General features: G+C 19.5%; 2 protein-coding genes across 5 annotated transcripts in view; one reads left to right on the top strand and one right to left on the bottom strand.

The window, feature by feature from the left end:
- Positions 1-16,855, top strand: part of LOC114578114 (SPARC-related modular calcium-binding protein 2) — a 37,319-nt gene extending 20,464 nt beyond the window's left edge. Inside the window, exons 2-10 of one of the 3 annotated variants that reach the window (XM_062077726.1) lie at positions 6,478-6,637; positions 7,730-8,104; positions 8,650-8,874; positions 13,411-13,461; positions 14,974-15,054; positions 15,463-15,696; positions 15,820-15,992; positions 16,092-16,257; positions 16,435-16,855. In XM_062077726.1, the coding sequence (XP_061933710.1) occupies positions 6,478-6,637; positions 7,730-8,104; positions 8,650-8,874; positions 13,411-13,461; positions 14,974-15,054; positions 15,463-15,696; positions 15,820-15,992; positions 16,092-16,257; positions 16,435-16,523 (1,554 nt within the window). In that variant the 3' untranslated portion in view covers positions 16,524-16,855. Of the gene's footprint in view, positions 1-6,477; positions 6,638-7,729; positions 8,105-8,649; positions 8,875-13,380; positions 13,462-14,973; positions 15,055-15,462; positions 15,697-15,819; positions 15,993-16,091; positions 16,258-16,434 lie in introns of all 3 variants that reach the window. The other 2 variants (XM_062077724.1, XM_062077725.1) reach the window with 2 other exon arrangements.
- A 1,585-nt stretch (positions 16,856-18,440) lies between these two features.
- Positions 18,441-21,307, bottom strand: LOC108002521 (cyclin-dependent kinase 9). 2 transcript variants are annotated; one of them, XM_017064251.3, is made up of 7 exons: positions 21,165-21,307; positions 20,984-21,068; positions 20,147-20,237; positions 19,903-20,069; positions 19,567-19,808; positions 19,312-19,459; positions 18,441-19,237 (listed from the first exon to the last, which is right to left on the bottom strand). In XM_017064251.3, the coding sequence occupies exons 1-7, from the start codon at positions 21,269-21,271 to the stop codon at positions 18,929-18,931; spliced, it is 1,149 nt and encodes a 382-aa protein (XP_016919740.1). In that variant the 5' UTR covers positions 21,272-21,307; the 3' UTR covers positions 18,441-18,928. The 2 variants fall into 2 exon arrangements, with proteins under 2 accessions (XP_016919740.1, XP_061933711.1); XM_062077727.1 differs by having other exon boundaries at positions 20,984-21,063; positions 21,165-21,305.
- Positions 21,308-21,343: the final 36 nt, after the last annotated feature.

Genomic DNA, 21,343 nt, shown 5'->3' with positions numbered 1-21,343 from the left:
TTTTACGTTAGGAAAAAATATTTCATATGTTAAAATTTTTATTAAATAACGTTTTAGTATTATATTAAAGTATATGATTCATATTATTTTTATCATTATAAATAAATGAAATAATGTATAAAACATTATAAAAATATTCATAAATCTAGAGTTATCTAATTTTATAATTAACTCATTTTATATATCTATTTGTATTCATATATTTTTTTGTTTTTTTTTAAATAATTTAAAATACGATCATAAAAATAAGGAAGTCAAAAAATTGATCATAAAAATTCTTTAACAATAAAAAATATAAATAATAAACATTATATATTTTATTAAACTAAGAAATAATATTATTATGTATTTTTATATTTTTATAATTTTTTAATAAATATACATAATTTTAATAAGGATATATAATTTTTTTATTATATATTATAATAAACTATCAAAATTTAAACAAAAAGATTTAAGAAAATAAAATAATAATTTAAAATAATTAAAAATATAATATAACAATTAAAAATATAATAAACGAAATTAAAAATATAATAACCTAAAAATAAATAGACAAGTTTTTCATAAACAAGTGAATAATAAATTATCTTTTTTTTCAAAGTTTTTCAATTTTCATGTATCATTAAATCCCAATAAACATTTTTTTAATGATTTTAAGAAAAAATAAATATGTACTAGAAAAAGTACTTCCATTTCTATATTTCTTCTTATGTATAAAAAATAACCCCATATATATGAAGTATTTCAGAAAAAGTTTAATATTTATATTTTATCTTAGATAGAATCAATTAAAGATCTATTTACACACAATTATATTGTATCTATTCTATATTCATTCCGTGTGTGGGCATTATTGTCCGAGAATTGTTCGAGATAAATGTATCAATTCGAAATGGAAAATTATTTAATTAAAGATTTAACTATTATAACATCTAACTATTATTAAATATAATATATTATAATATTATAATATATTAAAAATATATAATATTTTTGAATGAAGAATAAAGAAAAAAGAAAAAAAGATAATTTAAACGATTTAGACAATTTTTCCTATTCAATTGCCAAATGTTTTTAAATATTATAAAAATTTATTCAAAATTTCATGATAATTGACAAATATAGACAAATATAGACATTATACAGTGCAATCTTCGCGTTAAATTCTATTCATTGCTAAAAAATACTATCCTATACAAGATATAGTTAAATATATTTATGCAAGTTCATGCTATGATTATTTTATCAGCAAAAAATATGAAAGACTATTAAATGAGACACATCTGAGCTACAAATAATACACAGACAGCATGATATATAAAATAATATATTTAAATAATTATGTGATCAATTCAGATTCAGAGCTCTATTGAATACACAATAGACATGTATAATACACAATAGAGATGTGTAAGTGTATATGTACTTAAATAGATTTTAAACCGTCAAACTGTAAAAATACAGAATGCATTGCATAATCTTTCATTTATTGCAAAGATTTTCAATATCAAGTTCAATAAATATTATTATGCTATATTAATTTTTAAACTTTAAAATTCCCCTTTAATGAACATAAAAATGGGGTTCAAGTGATTGTAATTAATCATAAAATGTTAAGAATACTTTTAAATAAAATGCTTATAAATACAATACCATTTGTAGATTTTATTTAAGAGAAATATTGATATTCTGTTTTATTATAGCTATTTTGTTTTTAATATTTAATCTTTAATCATGAAAAATACATGTATAAATGTATAAATGATTATAAATATTATGGCAAATATTATCTATTATATTAATTCTTAATAATTTCAGAAATATTACATAAAAAACATATAATTCTTATATTTTTATTATATTTTTATATCATAATATAAACTAAATAATGTAAAGAATGTATAAGAAATTTACGAACATTTTTTTAATTATTTATTTTTAATTATTTGACCAATGATGAATATATTTTTTTTAAACTATTTACAATAAAATTCTCATATTCAAAATTTAACTTGATAATTGTTATATAATAATATAAAATGAGAAATCGCGAAAAATAAAATAAAATTTTTTTAAAATTAATTAACAATTCATATATAGAATTTATATCAGGCTTTCTTAAAAATAATTAAAGACATCAGAAAAAATACAAGTTAATAGTTTTGTTTTAAATTTTGTTTTAAAGAAAAATTACTTATTTTAATTAAAAAATTACTTAACTTATTTTAATTAAAAAATTAATATTTTCAGTAAAAACAAAATCTTTCATATAACATCTAAAAAATTATTGAATTTGTTGAACAAATTACAAAAATATTAAATGATTAGAGAACAAATAATAATAATTACATTTATTAATTCTAAAAAAAAGTGATTGATATTGAATCAAATTTTTTTTAGATATATAAAAAAGAAAAAAATATATTAGATTATAAATCAAATGATAAATTTATATACAAAAGATGATTTTAGAATACATTTCTTCTTGAGATTTTAAGAGAAACATTTTTATCAAAAAAGATTGTATTACATAGAATTTATGTTATTGAAAAAAAAATGAAATATTTAAAATTATTATATATATATATATATCATATATATCATGTATATCATATATATCAACATATTTAAATAATAAAAAAACAAAGATAAGTATATTAATGTATAGATTTATATTTAAAATTACAATAAATGATAAAAATTTAAACGATTCTAATATTTATAACAATTTTTTTTGAGAAATTAAAAACTTTATAATGCTTCGGAAAAAGACATATTCCGATTTATTATATTTTGTATAAAAGTAATTTATAGTAATATTCCGAATATTTTTAATCTCAATATATTATAATTTATATATTTATATATATTCGTTTTAAAATTTATATATTTCTAAGTAATGATAATTTTAGAAGAAAAAATTATTTGAAACTTAAAAATAATTAAATTAATAATTATTTAATATAATTAATTAAAATAATTAAATAAAAAAATTATTTATGTTCTATTATATATATATCAAAAAAGTTCAACAAATTTATTTATAATTTTTATAGAAAATGATATAATATAATTATATAATAATTTTGTTTTTACTTATATATTAAAATTAAAGTTACAGTTAAAAATTTTGTAATAAACATGATAGCATAAAAGATATAAATTTTGTAATTTAATATACTTTTTAATTTCTTAACTTAATATATTAATATAGATATAATAAAATATATATATATTTTTATATATATATATTATATATACTATATATATATATATATATATATATATATTTTATATATATAATAGTTTTGTAGAACATCTAAGAGGATCAATTTTAAATTTATTAAATTATAAATACATTGGAAATGAAGTAAAAATAAAATGAGATGACTCTGTCTCTATTATCATATTTTACTATTGTCACACTTTCTATTTCACTTAATTTGATGCAAAATTAAATTACTTATAATTAATAAATAATATATTATATAATTTTTATATTTATTTTGATCTTTATCCACGAATATATTAACTGTTTTGTTTCTTTATACATATATTATATATTCTTCATTATATTTATATTTATTCATTTATATTAATATTAAATAAAAATATATTTATTATATAAAAAATTTTTTTTAATTATTTTTATTAATTTTTAAGGACAAAAAAGAAAATTAAAATTTATATAAGAATGGCTCATGTATATTATATTTAGTAATTGTAATGGAAATGAAAAGAAAAAAAATAAAAAATAAAAAAAAAGAAAGGAAAACAATTTCCAACAGTTAGAGACTATTACAATACAATTTGATAATCTCGTGCGTCGTTTTCTCGAACCGTGTTTGCGGTGGCGCCAAGCATGCAACCATTCCTCGCGCACGTTCCTCGCTCATGTTAGCATTCAATGCGTAGTCCGGATTATTCTATGCTACGTATTGCACTCTATCTATTATGCATATATTGCATCGCGTTGTATGCACACAACTCAATGGATTCTCGAGAAACGCCTGATATTCAAATGCTACAGAATTATCTTTATTGATCGATATCTCTTAGTTTCTAAAAAATTTTGTTAAGAAGCTGATGGGCTTTAAATTGGATAATTTTTTTTTTTGGTACTATAGTACTATATGTCGTATTTCGTTTTTCGACTGATTAATTATCAGCTTTTTATTTGCTTAAATTATATTTATACCTTTAATCAGTCGATTAATGAATAAGTTGATCCCAAGAAAATATTAACAAATATTAATTTAATTAATCTTTATGTACTTTTACTATTTTTTAATGTATATATTTATATTTATAATATAATGTCATGTATTTATTAATTTTTGATTTAAAATTCTCAATTTTATTCATTATTTTATTATTTTGTGATTAATACATGAAAAAATTATTCAAGTTTCTTAATCGCAATATTTTCTTACTGACTTAATATATTGACTTAAATAAGAAATATCATTTAAAATCTATATGATTTAAAATCATTTGACATTTACATAAAAACATAGATACATAAAAATATGTATCTATTTAATCAAAAAATTATCAAAAAATAAAATAAGTGTTAAAAATAATTATGAATAAAAGTTTACCAGCAAATATTATTTTAATATTTTTTTTTTAATGATATCTTTTATAAATTAAATTAAGATATCAGAGAAATACAAATAATATAATTTTTTAAAAAAATATGTATTCATTGTAAGATTTGAAAATTCATAATAAAATCTTCTTTGTATACTGATAATTATTGCTGATAAATATTGCTTAAACATCAATTTAATAATTAACAATATGAATTAATAAACTTGAAAATTATTAAAAAAAACTTGAAAAATAAAATTATAATTAAGCTTTTTTTCTTTCTAGAAATTCATTTTATTTTTTCTCTATATATTTGTCTTTATATATCATTTAATTTCTATATTATCATAAAACTGTTGAAAATAATTGAATTAGGATGTATTCAGGATAATTTATTGTACCTCATATATTTTTATATATGAATGATTTATTCAAGTGCAACATGCGAAAGGCATGTAGCAAATGACAACGTAAATGATGATAATATTTTACAGATAATAATTAGTAACGCATTTCTCGCTAATTTAATTATTTTAATCATTTTATTTAATTATTTTAACGAGGATAATTACTGACAAGATCATATATTCACAATCATAAATTGAATTTCATATTCCACGCAATATATGACGTAATAATCTAAGTTCTTCTGATGGATTTGAAATGTCTTCTTCACTGGATAGAGGCGCCTATTTTCTTAAAGATATCTCTGTTCCTGGATTATTTCATGTAATAAAGAGAATTTCCAATTCAGGATTTTTCATTAGATATTCATTAGATATTTGTATTGAATCATGTTATTTGAAATAAATAATATTAAATTATATATAAATTTTCTTTTATTCTTATTTATTTTATTATTAAAAATTCTTGACCACTTATTGAAAATATAGATTTAATTTTATCTATAAAAGTATATTGTTATAAATTTTTTTTTCAAAATAACATAACGAGTACCAATTATAGTTGGTATACCATTATATGTCATAAATGCGATTCTTATTTATATGTAAGAAATCATGAAAGATGTTTTAGCAACCTTCCTAGAATTTTAAATGATGTTGATGTTGATGTTATAAGGAAAATCGTGAAACAATTAGTCATTTTGTGAAATATTCAATTTTAATTTTCATTCTTCCTTTATTACTTAAACAGAAGTCATAAAAATTATTTATTATATTTAAATGTTGTAAAATGATTCATAATGATTAATTATTGTAGTAATAAGTAAATAAAAAATTTAAAAATATGCAATATGATATAAATAAGAAATATGATTTTGTTGTATATATATTTTATTATTATATGTATACATATATATACATTATATATATATATATTTTTTTTGTACTCATTGTTAATTTCATATTATTTAATAGGAATAATTAATCCTTTGAATTTGATATAAGATAATTTTTTTGAATAATTTCGTAGAATTCTCGAGATCAAAATTAAAAAATATATATATAAATATTTTCTATAGATATATCAATGATAATAATTTATCTTTTTCACAAATCATCTAACAACTGATTGCGCAATAAATATAGGATCTATTTTAATTTAAAAAAATTTCTATCATTTTCAATGATTTATTTTCAATAAATTTTTAAATCAAATTATTATCCTTTCATCTATAGATTTTTAAATATTTATTTCTTAAACATTATTAATTATGATAACAACTTTTTTTAATATTTTTAATATGGATTCGTTTAATAAAAATTAAAATTAAAATAAATAAATTTTAATCAATAAAGAATTTTGATTGAATTAATTTTTAATCGAATTAAAAAAAATTATTACAATATTATTTAATTAATAACATCAATGTAACATTTTATCTTATATATTGTATATTATATGTGAATTGTATTTTAGGAGGAATGCAGGAAAAGGATAGCTGAGTGTACAATGAGTGATGGTGCAAGTACACCGGTATGTGGGAGTGACGGTGTTACGTATTCGAGTCACTGTCAGGTCATCTCGAAGCAGTGTCAAGGCATGTCTATTCTTATCAAACATACTGGCCCTTGTCCAGGTAAGATAATGCATATTTCTCGTAATTGTGTTTATAATTATATATAATTATATATATAATATTTTATCTTTGTCATTACTTTCTGATTATATTTTCTGATTATATCAGAAAAATTTTCGAATGATTATTAAAAATTAAAATTAAAATTAAAAATTATAATTCCAATTGAAATTTAAAATTCTATTAAAATTTTACATTTTTATCTCTAAATCTAATATTTTAAATAATTAAACAATTAAATTGAAAGAGCATTTATTTTCTAATTTTTTTTCTGAAAAAATATAATTTTTTTATATCATACTTTATGGATAAAGAAAAGGAAAAAAAAGAGAAAGAATTTTAAATCATTATAAAATATTATAAAAAATCGAAATATATTTTCGTTCAAAAGTTTTAAAATATAATAAATATTTTTTTGAAAATTGGAAAGAATTGAGTTATTAATAATATATATTAATTTAATAATTTATTATTGTATTAATATTAATTTCACTGTTTGATTTCATTCGAAATTTAAATTTCGATTTTCGATCCAATGATTCGTTGAAAAAAAATTGGTATTTTCAGGAAACAAATTTTAAATCAATTTTACTAGTTCAATTATTCATAAATCATTTATTGAGAATTATATTTCTTAAAAAGATAAAATCAAAATATAAATTACGTGTAAAGTTGGATCGTAAAGCTAGTTAACCCATAACTCGAGAAAAAAATGACAAGTTGAAAATAGTCATTAGTTAAACATAATGAGTTGAGACATATTTTGTGACTTCAAGATTTACTGTTCGAAAGTTTTTAAACGATAAATACACAAACATAAATAAACTTTCTGTTTTATATATTAAATTTTAATGAATTTATTATAAAATTTATGATCAAATATTAAAATTTTATTAAAAATTAAAGATTTTAGAGATAGAATATAATTTTTCTTATTTTTTTTTTGTTTCTGTTTTAAAAGTTGTTTCAAAATGTTAAAAATAAAAAATTATAAAATCTAATAAAAATTTAGAATATCAATTAAAAATATATAAATATAATTTATATAATTTGTTTAATATAATTTATATAATATATAATTTGTTCATTTAGAAACACCGGCGTGCTTCTCCGCAAGATTGACTGCTAGACCAAGTGCACGACCAATCTGTCGTTCGGATGGCACTTACGCACCGGTGCAATGTCACGAGGAAACCGGGTATTGTTGGTGCGTGACACCGCAGGGCAGACCGCTCCCTGACACCTCAGTAAGAAACGAAAGACCAAGATGCATAAAAAAACTCGGTCCCAGATCTTCTGCATCCACTAAGAGTGGGCAACGAAGACGTTCGTCAAATTGGAAACAACGAAGACAATATAGCAGTAAGCATAGGAATACATGTGATCGGACGGAAAAATCCAAGTTTAACGGAAATCTGATAGAAAACTTCAAAATCGAATATAGGCGAACAAATATTTCTGCCGATGGTAAGAAAATATAATATATAGGAAAATATATGTTATGTTTTTAATGAAAGTATTAGAAATATTTTCAATTCTACGTATATTCTACGTATTCTTATTGAAGAAATCAAATATTTTTATCAAAAATTATTAAATCTTGCTAAAAACTGCATCGTTAATTATGCAATTCCAATATATAATATTTTTTTTTATTTTCATTTTTTGGATATCTATATTTTTTTTATTATTATTATTAAATGAAAATTAATTGAATATTAAAATTATAATATATATAAATTAAATATAATTATAATTTTGTTTTGTTGTCATTCTGTAATGAAATATTGATATAATGAAAATATTATACTTAGAATTTTTTTTATCTTCCTAGAAGTTATCATAAAATATGTTGATGATCTAATATTTTTAGTATTTTTTAATATTTTGAAACTTTTTTGGATGCTGCATATTGTACTTTTAAACTATGTATTAACTTGTTTTTGTTTTTTTTTATTTCTTATTATATTTTCTTATTAAATTTAATTTTATTATTAATATTTTACAAATAGGCGATAAAAATGTAGAACGAGTATTATCATGGAAATTCATTACATTGGATAAGAACGGGGATGGCTATTTGGATAGAACAGAATATAAAGAATTGAGAAGGCTGGCGAAGAAGGCAGTAAAACCGAAGAAATGTGCTCGCACGTTTGCCCGCACATGTGATCTAAATCGAGATTTGAAACTTTCCAGGCAAGAATGGGGTGCCTGCCTTGCAAACGACTTCACTCGTAAGTTTAAATGTGATATATATGCATTTCATATAATAAAAAAAAAATTTCAAAGACTTTTTCTCAATTCGATCTTTTCGGTTTCACTTGCACGATTCAACGATTTTCTTTCCTTTCATCGAAGTTAAATGATCATTAATGAAATAAATATATTTACAATTAATATGATATTTTCCTTTTTTATTATTTTTCTAGAGATTTTCATATAGAATAATATTGTTGAACTCAAAATTAGTCAATTTGAATTACAAATATTATTAATATCTTTTTCTGAGTAGATTTGAAGTTCTCAAGGTTATAGTGGAGATTGCATAAATTAGTTTTGAACTCGTTGATATTTGCGAAGTGGCGCCACGCTGTTACGCCACAAAAGATCTGTTCTAAGATCTGTTCATCACTTCGATTTATTCTAAAAATAAAAATGACTCTCTTTTTTAAAAAAAAATTATTTTGTTATAAATAATTTGAAAAATTTCATTGAAAGTATGCAAAATTTAAAAAAATTTTTTATTTTTATTTAAAAAATAAGAATATATATTCAATATATCATCAATATCATAACTTTGAGATTTTTAATTATTTTATATAATTTTATATATATATATATACAAGAAAAAAGAAAAGAAAATTCAAAGAAAATTCTTTCAAATTTTCATTATGGTGTCATTATGGTATCAATTCATTTCTTTATATGTATTATATGTATTATATGTATTATAAAAAAAGGATCTAAAATCGTTTTTTATATAAAAATTTGAAGCATGATATTAATTTTGATATATGATACCATATATATGATAAATAAGATTTATTCAAATTTGTAAATAATTATAAAACTAAAATTAAAAGCACTAAAAGAGCATAAATACTTGGACAGGCTTTTTATTGCGATAGTAAATTGGGATTAATATCACTATCTATATTTAATATTATTTAATGTGCGTTAATCTACTCGCGTGCCATTGCAATCAAGCAATTACTGCGCATGATATTTTTTTTTTCTTATTTCTTGGGTAAAGGCTGCTGGGTTGCTTTTAAACATATATAATTCATAGATCCATATCAAATTTTGAATTTTTTTTTTCATTACAGTAATTTTAAAAAATAAATAAGAAATAAAAAAAGAACTAAAAAGTATGCAATAATTAAAATTAAATACGAATTTATTATATTATATTGCTTTGGTTAAATTATTGGCACAATGGACAATTTATTATTTATTTTACGAATCAAACAAAATATCTTTTATAAAATATAATTTATTCAATAATAAATATAACAGCGAATTTTTATAGCGTTTTATCGATATTTCAGCAGTATTCATCTCAAGAATAAGTTTATTAAAAAAAAAATTATTTCTTATATTTATAAAAAAAAATAATATATTTAGCCAGTGAGCATTAAGATTAATTATTTATAAAATAAATTTATACAGATAGAAATATTTATTCACGATAATTTTATTTTTTTTGAAATTATGTTTGAATTAATATAATTTAAAACAATATATAGTATCAATTATTTCTATGATTGAACTTGACTTAATCAATTTAATTTATGCATTACTATATTGATAGGAAAAAATATACAAAATAAGGGGAAAAAATTTAATGATAGCTAAAATATAAAATTTAATATAATTTAAATATAAAATATTGAATCGTAAAGGATTCTAAAATATCTAGATATAAATTACATCCATAATTGTTGATAGTTTCAGTATGTTAAAGCATTTCTTTTAAAAATTAATATGATAAAATATTTTTTTTGTTATTATTTTTTTTATGATACTTAATGATACAATAATTAAATTTATCAATTTGTTTCTTTTACTGACGAATTAAACTATTGGAAGTTAAATATATATAAACATATATATATATATTTTTTTTTTTGTTACGTTGTTATCATATATATAATATTTTATTGAAAAAGATTATGAAAACCGATCTTCAATGTAAAAATATAGGTTTAAATATTATTTTATTTATTATATTATCATTTATTTATTATTGAACATAATTTATTTTATTTATTATTACCACTAAAATAAAATAAATATATATATATTAATAAGATACTTTATTTCGTTTTTATAAATATATAAAACATGGTACTTCCATAATACAAATATTAAATTATTAAAACTATTAAAAATTGAATTTCTTGCTTTTTTTATTTATCATTTATATTTCAAAGAGGAATATTGTAAATATTCCTCATAAGTATTTATAAATTCTTGAATCCGGCAATAAATAAAATTATTGCAATGCCTGCCAATTATTGCATGTCATTTGATGATAATACCGGAAGATCATTGTCTCGGCATCTAAATCGTGGTATAAATTACAAACGGTGGACAGGATGTCGCGCACGCCAAGGGCTGTCTTCTACACTCGGATCCGCTTAACATTCGTGAATCCTGCCGGAAGTTTGCCCACACTGGCTACTATGGAATTGAAGCAATTGACCTCGTGTACAGCTTTACTCGCGGTTAGCCTATGAGAATAACTGCCCTCACACTTTGCTTCGTAAATTCGCACCTACGCATCTACAATAATTACTATTTCAAACTATCTGTCGGGATCATCACATGAAATTCTCTCTCAAAAAGAAATTTTTATCAATGCTTGTTTTCTTATATATATTCTTATATGATAAAATATTGAATATTATTACATATATCATAATTTCTTCGATTATCGACTTTTTTGTATAAAAATTTATTATTTATTATTATTCATTTAATAATGAAAATTAAAATTGACAAATTTTATAATTTTATATTATATATATTATATATATAATTATATTTTATAATTTTATATTATAATTATATATTATTTTAAATTTGTAAGACTTACTTATAGAATTTTATTTACTTTATTATTAAATTTTTAATTAATATGTAAAAAAATTTAGATATGTTTATGAAAAACTTATAAATTATAATTTATAAAATTTCGCTATTATATTATAAATATATCTTCACTTACTATTTTTTATGATAATATTAAAACAATATAAGAATAAGTGTTACGAAATTTTATCTATTTTAACATAGAACGCTGTTTTAAATCCTATGCTTCTTTCTGTCTATCCAGCTATATTCTTTTCTATTTTCTATATAAATGTATTCTTTTCTGTTCAAGCAGATAATTTCAGTATAAAATATTAGAATAGAAATATATATATATATATATATATATATATATATATATATATATATATATAAATTTATCAATATAGATCGTTAAATTGCATGTCGTCAAATTGCATGTTAAATACCTATGTAATACTCTTTAACTTAGAAACTTCTTAATTATATAATTAAAAGTAATGGGAATTTTATAACTTTCAATTATTGATAACTTTATATGAATTCTTTTACTCTCCAATTCTTTTACTCTATATACATGTTATTTTATTTTTCTCATTATATATATGCATTATAAAAAAAATAAAATGAAATTAAATGATTTATAACTCTTTTAATACATTATAAAATAATATTTTACGTATAAACGAGCATGCACTTATTGATTCCTTATCTGAGATGTTTAATTAATGTGTATAAATTATAGAAAAATATTAGAAATATATTTGGAGAAAATTTTGATCATTAAATTACATTAAATTTTTAATAATAATTTCCAAATACAAATTTCTCTGTTGAATACTCATACACACACACACACACACACACACACAAAATAAGTATTTAAAAAAGATTTATAATCTCAAGTTCTCAAAATTTTGCAAAATCTTAGAATTCTAAAATTTATAATCCTATAGTTATAAACTGTATATCCTTATAAATTATAAATTATTATTAAGATGTAAAAAAATTAGATGTAAAATAATATATTAAAATTCTTTGATTCTATAGCTTTTGAAACTTTTGAAGAGTTTTAAAATTTTTTATATATAATGCTATTTTTTCCAGTTTTAAATTTTTAGAGTTCTTGATTTCTATTATTCTCCAAATTTGTAATTTTAGAAGTTTAAACTTTTAGAATTTAATTATATATTTATATTATTTTCCCTATTTAAAAATATTATAAATTGTCATTAATAACTATTTTCAAACATTTTCTTCAAATGCATGTATTTTAACGTGTATATCCTGTATAACGTATATAATGTGTATATAGTTTTTATTAATGACATGCCAATGCATGAACTGCAGAAATCACAAATTGCTATAGACAAACAAAATAAACAAAATATTTTCATTAGAAAAAAAAATTACATGTGTAAATATAGATTTATTTACATGCAAGAACTCTGGAATGTGTTTGGGATACACACTAGAGAGGGTGAAAGAAAGAAAAAGCGAAAGAAAAAATGCTGCCTGAGAATTGTTACAATTAGTGATCATCCTACTATTCGATGTTCGCCACTGCTCGCTGCTCTGCTAGTAAAACCTGCGATGCGCGAATGACAAAAAACATTGTACATATAGGTAAGGCCGGTCGGCTGAGTGACATCATTGTTATCATTTAGTACGTTTGTTCTTGTCGCTGAACCCCGCAGACGAGCGCCCCGAGGTCCCTGAGGCGCAGAGGACCCGGGTTATGGACCAAGGTGAGTCCTAGTTCTGCACATCAAAACAGTCAGCACATCATTTTTTGCGTTAGTTTTTTTCTTATATATTTTCTATTAACAGTGTTATTTATTCACCTGTTACGGGGATCTTTGTAAATTTCTTATCATGTAAATATAGATATATTTATATTATTTAATACAATTAATATTTTTTTTTAATTTTTCTTCTTATTATTTATTTTTGTTTATTATTAAATATAACAAGACATTTGAATATTTACAATATATTTTTTGAAATAATTAGTAAAATAATTTGAGAAAGTTGTCTGATATGTATGGAATGAAAGAAATTTACGAAAAAAATTCATAAATATTATTAAGTTTTTAAAAAATTGTTTTACTTATTATATATAATAATAATTTAAAATGAATCATATATTATCATCATTAACAATGTAAAATTGAATCGTAAAATTTTATTGCCACATTTAATTCTTAAGAAAAATTTGATTCTAAATAACAAGTAATAATAATAATAATAGAATTCTATTATATAGATTGATCAATTTTAGAAAGATAATATTTTATTTTCAATGATTGAATTTAAATTAAAAGATATTTAATATTTTATCTTAATTAAAAAATTATTTAAAAAAATCGATACATGTCCCTGTAACAGATTTATTTTAACAAATTATTTTCTTTTGTATTTCTTATATTTATGATAATTAAAAATTATATCTATTTATTTAAAAAGAAAAAATCAATTTCCACTACGATAAGCTTTATTCGTATCATTTTAAAAAAATAATAAATTTACTTAAAATCATCATAACAAAGTTTTTTTTATAAATATAAATTTTTATTTATTGATTTTTGATAAAAACTTTTTATAATTATTTTTCTTTTATAAATAGTATATTATTTATATTTTAAATATATTATTATTTTATTTATATTTATATGAATATATTTTTATATTTTATATTTCATCATTATATTAATAATTTTGTAAAAAAAATTTTTGAAAATAACAAAATATATTAAATTATATTTTGATATTTATAAAATATATTTAGTTTAATATGATACATGATTTCTAAATAAAAAAAAAAGATAAAAAATATATGAAAAAAATGTATGCATTTGTGTAAATTTTATTACGAATGGTAATCTTAAAATTATTTTAAAAATAAGTGTGCAATATCATAAATTATTCTAATGTAAATATAAATTTCAAATTAACCGTTGTATTAACAGATCATACAACATCAAACATTCATAGATTGTACAAAAAAGATTTTTTCATAAAAAAATAAAACATTTCGTATTTTATAAAAACGTAATAGTTTTTTAAAAACAAGAAAAAAAAATTTGTTTTTGTACATAATGATTGACATTAATCTTAAATTTTCGGGAATGGGTCAATTATAATCATATATCACAAGTATATTATGTATTTCCTTCATATATACATTAGTATATTATGAGGGAAAATTATAAATAAAATGAAAATATAATGGTAATACTATTTTTTCTTGTTTTTCACAGTGTTGAAAGGTAATCCTCCCCCAATGCATTCTCGACCAACATTTAATGATGATCCAATCGATACGAAAGAAGATAACGATGGTAAATAAATTTTTACATATTTTTTCTTCATAAAAGTAATGTCTTGTTAATGTCTTTTTAAAATTTAAAAATTTTTGATTTTAAATTTAAAAATTTAAAATCAAAAATACAATTTCTTTTAAATTAGTGTATATTTTGATATAGTTTTTCAAAATTTAGAAAATTATGATTAAAAAATAAAATTATATATAATTCATTAAATTTCATAACAATTCCATTACAAAAAATATATAATAAAAAAAATTAAATAATTTGTTAATCATTTTTATTATTTTTTATTACTTTATTACTTATTTTTTATTTTTTTTAATTATTATAAAACTTCTATACTAAAAAATAAATAAAATGTCAATATGAAAGAAATATATAATATAAAAGGTATATAAAATATAAATATGAAATTTACAGCAAACGACTGTTTAACGGACAGACAATCTGTATTAGAAGATGAGAAGCAACATTCTCAGGAGAAATTTTATGTACCTGCATGTACACCTGATGGAAGGTACCACAGAGTGCAATGTTATTCAGGTTATTGTTGGTGTGTATATCAAGATACTGGCAAACCAATACCTGGAACATCTTCCAAAAACCACACTCCAAATTGTAATCCAGTACCTACTCCTAGTAGGCCTATGAAAGGTAATTAATCATATTTTAAAATATATAGTACATATTTGTATAATAAATATTTTATTTTATTATATATTTATTTTTACAAAAATTTATTAATTTATAAATATATTATAAATATATAACATATAGGTTGTCCTGAACAAAAAAAACAATTGTTTCTACGTGATTTAATGGATTTGATGCATAAAAAAATGAAGGCTTCTGGCACTGATTCGGATGAAACAACAGCTAAATGGCAAGCTTCTAAAGAAGAACAAATAGCAACTTGGCATTTCGTCATGCTTGATAAAAATAAAAATAAAGTAAGGGTAATAAATATTTTCTAATAAATTTATATATTATATAAAAATCATTAAAATCAATTTGATAAAAAAAGATATGTATTTATACTTTTCTTTCAGGTTTTAGAAAGAAAAGAATGGAAAAGTTTTCGCACAATGGTAGCGAATAATAGACAACTTCAAAGATGTGGTAAAAGACTTCCAAGATACTGTGATATTAACAATGATAGAAAAATTAGCATGACGGAATGGTTCAGTTGTCTAAATGCTCAACGTACTACAACATGTAATTATTTTTAATATATTATATTAAATTATTATATTTTATATTTTTATTTTTATATAAATTATATTTTTAATATAAATATACAAATTCTTAAAATTTTATATATTTTTTTTCATCAATTAGAATTATTCAAATCATTATTATATATATTAAATATATTATATTAAAATATTACAGCTGAAAGTACAGAAAAAATATCAACGAATAAACCGAAGAGAATGGGCCCGAATCCTCTGGATCAGTTTCTTAAAAACGATGATGATTAAAAATTTATGTGATAAAAATATAAGTTTGATATTTTATTGATATATATAGTGATCGTTCATATGAATGAACATATAGTGCAACAATGGAACTTTTAAAAAAAGCTAGTTGCCGTGTTAAAAGAAATTTATTTGTATTTTTATATTTAGTGATAAATATCACATTATTTTATTTTTAATATAGATTATATTGCTATACTTTTTAAAAAAATGTTAATAATTAGTAATTTGAATATAATAATGATATTATATGTATATAAATATGTACAAGATATTACTGAAATGATAATGTAAATTAAAAAAAAAATAAATCTATATAAAAAAATAAGTCGAAAATATAGAATATTTTTTTATACAAAGTTTTATTTTTAAATAAATCAATGTTGAAAATTTATTAAATACATAAATATATTTAAGATTAACTTACAATTAGTTTTCAATCATTTGAATTTTATTCATTAATATCATGGATTTTTCAATATTGATTTATTCGAAAGTGAAGTATAAAACAATTTCTTGTTTTCAATTTATTTTTTTATATAGATTCTTCTTGTTTTGATTTATATATATGTTATACTATACTCACTTCGATAATGCTCCATATCTACATTATATAAATATATATATATATTTATATGTTTATTTTATATTTATAACATATCTGTATAATGTTTATAAAAAAAAGCTAAAAATGGAATGTTTTTTAAAGAATCAGATTTTAGATACCAATACATATAATACCACCAATATCATAAAAATTCACATGAAAAAATGTCGAATGAGACTTACTTTTCAAATAAATAAATAAATAATTTAATTTTACATTAGATAAAATGAGAGAGGATGATCATTTAATCAATATTTTAAGGCATTATTTCTTGTCTAGCTAATTTTCTTAGTTAAAAATATATTTGTATTTATTTTTAGATATATGATTGAAATTTTAACATAATATAATTAAATATGTTATATGTTTAAAAAGTTGTTATAAAAAAAGTTTCAATATTTTTTATTTTATGTATCTAAAATGATATGAATACATTTTTTTTTTTCCTTATTAAGAAATCATTTAGGCAAGCGATTTTATATATTACATGATAAAATTAAATTATTTAAATTTGAAAAATAAATTCTAACCGATATTTATTTTTTTACAAATATATATATATATAATATATAGAATAAAAAATAACAAAGTATTATGGGCATATAATTATGTACATATTTTGAATTTTTTTTTATTTAGATGCTATGCATTATTTTTTTATGACAAAGATAGATATTGATGTAATAAAATTGAATCTAAAATTGCTGATTGCACGATTAATCACATTCTTTGTTATATGAATAGTATAATATAAATTTTTTACATTTTTTAATTTAAATTTAGTTAATTTGAGATTTGTATATGTTTTAATATTTCTTTTATTATTTAATCTTTTATTATATAATTATAAAGTATATAACATACTCAAAGATCGTGATAAAGTTAAAATTTGTTTACTAAAATAAATTTTTTTCTTGATAACATATTTGATGAACTAATTTTTGGAACAACAATTAATTTCAATATTTTTATCTTAAATATAATTTTTAATTATTTGTTTTAATTATTTATTTTAATTATTTAATTTATCGACAATTTATAGTTATAATCTTATATTATTTCATAATTGTATCACAATGTTGTATTTATGTAAAATTTTAAATGAGTATATTTTAATGAGTATATTTCATATATTCTAATGAATAATACAACTAAAGTTGAATTAAGAATGTATATAAAATTTCTTTTTTTTTTGTTATAAATATTGAGAAATATTAGATTATTTTGTAAAATATAATACATAAATGATTAAACAAAAATTATAAATTATAAGTTCGAATATTTATAGAAATAAGGTTTAAAATAGAAGACTGTTTCTACTTGTACAAAATTTATATATATATATAAATTTCCATAAATTTTTTATAACTTATATATATGATGATTTTCTTTCAAATGAATTCAAAAGCAATTCATTGCTTAAAAATTGTATTAATAACCTCATTTTATATATAATGATTTGTCAACATGACTATTCTATTATTAGCTAGTTATTAAATTTTTACGAAACGACTACAAAACGAAAAAATTTATATTTGTTCACAAATATTATAAATCATATATGCATAAATATCACAATATTGCTTTTGAGTTCATTGAGAGAATTATTCTGTTTATGTATATATATACATAAGAAAATTTTACATTTAAAAATTTTATATAAATTAAAATTTTAATTTTAACTAATATTCTATCATTACTAATAAAGTTAAAGTCAAATCTTATATCAAAATGCTATGAGTTGAAAAAAATATGAATAATGAATGGCAGTCTATAGTTATAAAAAGAAAATATAACTATTCTAAAATACACGATCTTGGTAACCACTGTCAGCCATACTAGAACTAGGTTTGGCTGGTCCTCCAGGTACTTGATGATGAGGATGACGTATGTGACCAGGACGTCTTGGTGGGGCTAAATATTCGAACATACTCTGGGTATGTTGAGCCAACATTTTACTAAGATCACAAGGCATAGGATCCGTCCAAAAAAAATCGTGATTTAACGCAGAATCTGCATCAAATCTTTTAGATGGATCAAGAATTAAAAGTTTATCTAATAAGTCACATGCATAAGGATCCTTTAAATATGGTTTTAACCTATCTTTAACCTAAAAAAAATGTATATTTTCAATGCATTTTTAATGAAAATATATTTTTTATTTAAGATAATAGAGATAATTACTTTTCGTTTTTGACCTTTAGGTAAATCCATTTTATTAAATAATTCTAAATTTTCTACTCCTGGCCATACTTCTGTTGTAATCGAACCACATAATTGAGAAATTAATATGAGCTGTTGTTGCTCTGTATTCCCTTGCATTATAGGTGATCTATAAACAATTATATTAAATAAATATTAAAAATAAATTTAATATATACTAATAATATTATTTAATTAATTTAATAAATACTAATATTATTATTTAAAAATTCAAACCTGGTCCACATTTCAGCCATTATGCATCCTGCACCCCATAAATCTACAGGAGGACCATAATTTCTATCACCAAGCAAAAGTTCAGGTGGTCTATACCAAAGAGTAACAACTCTATTTGTATAACGATTTGGTTGACCGTTTTTATTTACACTAAATGCACGAGCTAATCCAAAATCAGCTAATTTTAATATACCATTTTTTGTTATTAAAACATTTGCAGCCTTCATATCTCTATGCAAAATCTATGCAAAAAATTAATATGTAATTTATATTATTTATATTAAAAAAATTTTGTTTAATTATTTTTTTTCTAATTATATATTTATATGCTCTTACTTTGTTACTATGTATATAATAAAGACCATTTAATAATTGTTGCATAACTTTTTTAATTTCTCCTAAATTAAATTTGACATTTACATTTGACAATAAACCTGCTAAGTCATGTTCACAAAAATCAAACACAAGATAGAATGTAGAACGATAACGATTATATTGAGTTGCTAAAAAAAAAATTTTCAAAATTATTTACTTCATAATTGTTATCAAAAAATATTTATTTACAATATCAAATATTTACCTTTTGTTCTACATATTTCTATTAAATTTACTACATTGTCATGTTTTAATAATTGCAATATTCTTATTTCCCTTAAAGCAGTTATAGGAAACTATAAATAAAAAATATTATTAATGTAATAGTGTATTCATATAACATATAAATGTAAAATATATTTCAATATGATATATAATTTTGCTTAAAAAATAAAATAATAAATTCCTTAATAAATAAAATTTTTTTTCATTTTGCAATACAAAAATTGCATTATTTTTTTATATTTTTTAACAATATTTAATGAATACAATTCAAAAATAGTTAAAAAATTAAAAAAATTTTAACTTTAGAAATTCATTAAAAGTTATATTCTTAAAAATGAATATTTGATGTATATCTAATAAGAAAAATTGATATTATACAAATGAAATAATAAGATAATAATGGAGATAATAATCTTATTTATTATATTTTTAATTTTTAATTGTTAAATCAAATTTATATTCAATTTATAATATCTGAAAATTATTTTAGTTTAATTCATTTTATCTTTAGGATGCAAAACATTGTGCAAATTATTGGATATAAATGATTTTTTAATACTAAAATTATATTATTTTTCTATATTATTTATATACTATTATTTTTAAAATTTCTAAAATTCTAATAAGATTTAAAAAAATTTATCTATTTATCTTAAACTTAAAAAAGAATTAATAATTTTTAGTATTTTTAAATGAGAATATAATAAGCCATTGTTTTGTATATTTATATAGAGTGAAATAATTAAAAACATTTATATAAGTGAAATGAATAAAAAATGAAAAAAATATATTAATCAAATATTCAATATATACATACCCCTTCCTTTTCATTATCCATTAATACTTTTTTCATAGCTACAAATTTTTTAGTACAATTCTTATCTCTAGCTTTAAATACTTCTCTATGAAAAAATATATATTATTAAAATTAAAGAAAATAATAAAAATTTTTCGTTTATATATAATTATAACCTAAAATAGAATATAATTAAACTTACCCGAAAGTACCTTGACCAATTTTTGCAACTTTTTCATATTTAGAAGATTCATCACAATGAGGAAAATCAAATTCTTCAATATATTTTTCCTTTTCCTTCGTATTCATTTTCAATATTTTTCAAACATGACTATTAAAATATTTAACATGGTAGACAAGAAATCATGAGAATCTACAAAC

The sequence above is a fragment of the Apis cerana genome, linkage group LG7 (genome assembly GCF_029169275.1).
Source record: "Apis cerana isolate GH-2021 linkage group LG7, AcerK_1.0, whole genome shotgun sequence".
NCBI classification, from domain to species: domain Eukaryota; kingdom Metazoa; phylum Arthropoda; class Insecta; order Hymenoptera; family Apidae; genus Apis; species Apis cerana.
The sequence above is the reverse complement of the archived record's forward strand: the minus strand, read 5'-3'. Positions and strand labels throughout refer to the sequence as shown.

Excerpts from the sequence above, each read along its gene's own strand:
- LOC108002521 (XM_017064251.3), bottom strand. The coding sequence starts at position 21,271 with ATGAATACGAAGGAAAAGGAAAAATATATTGAAGAATTTGATTTTCCT. Across the intron at positions 19,809-19,902 it reads ATTATATACATAGTAACAAA|ATTTTGCATAGAGATATGAA; the intron begins GTAAGAGCATAT and ends TTTTTTGCATAG. Across the intron at positions 19,238-19,311 it reads CTAAAGGTCAAAAACGAAAA|GTTAAAGATAGGTTAAAACC; the intron begins GTAATTATCTCT and ends CATTTTTTTTAG.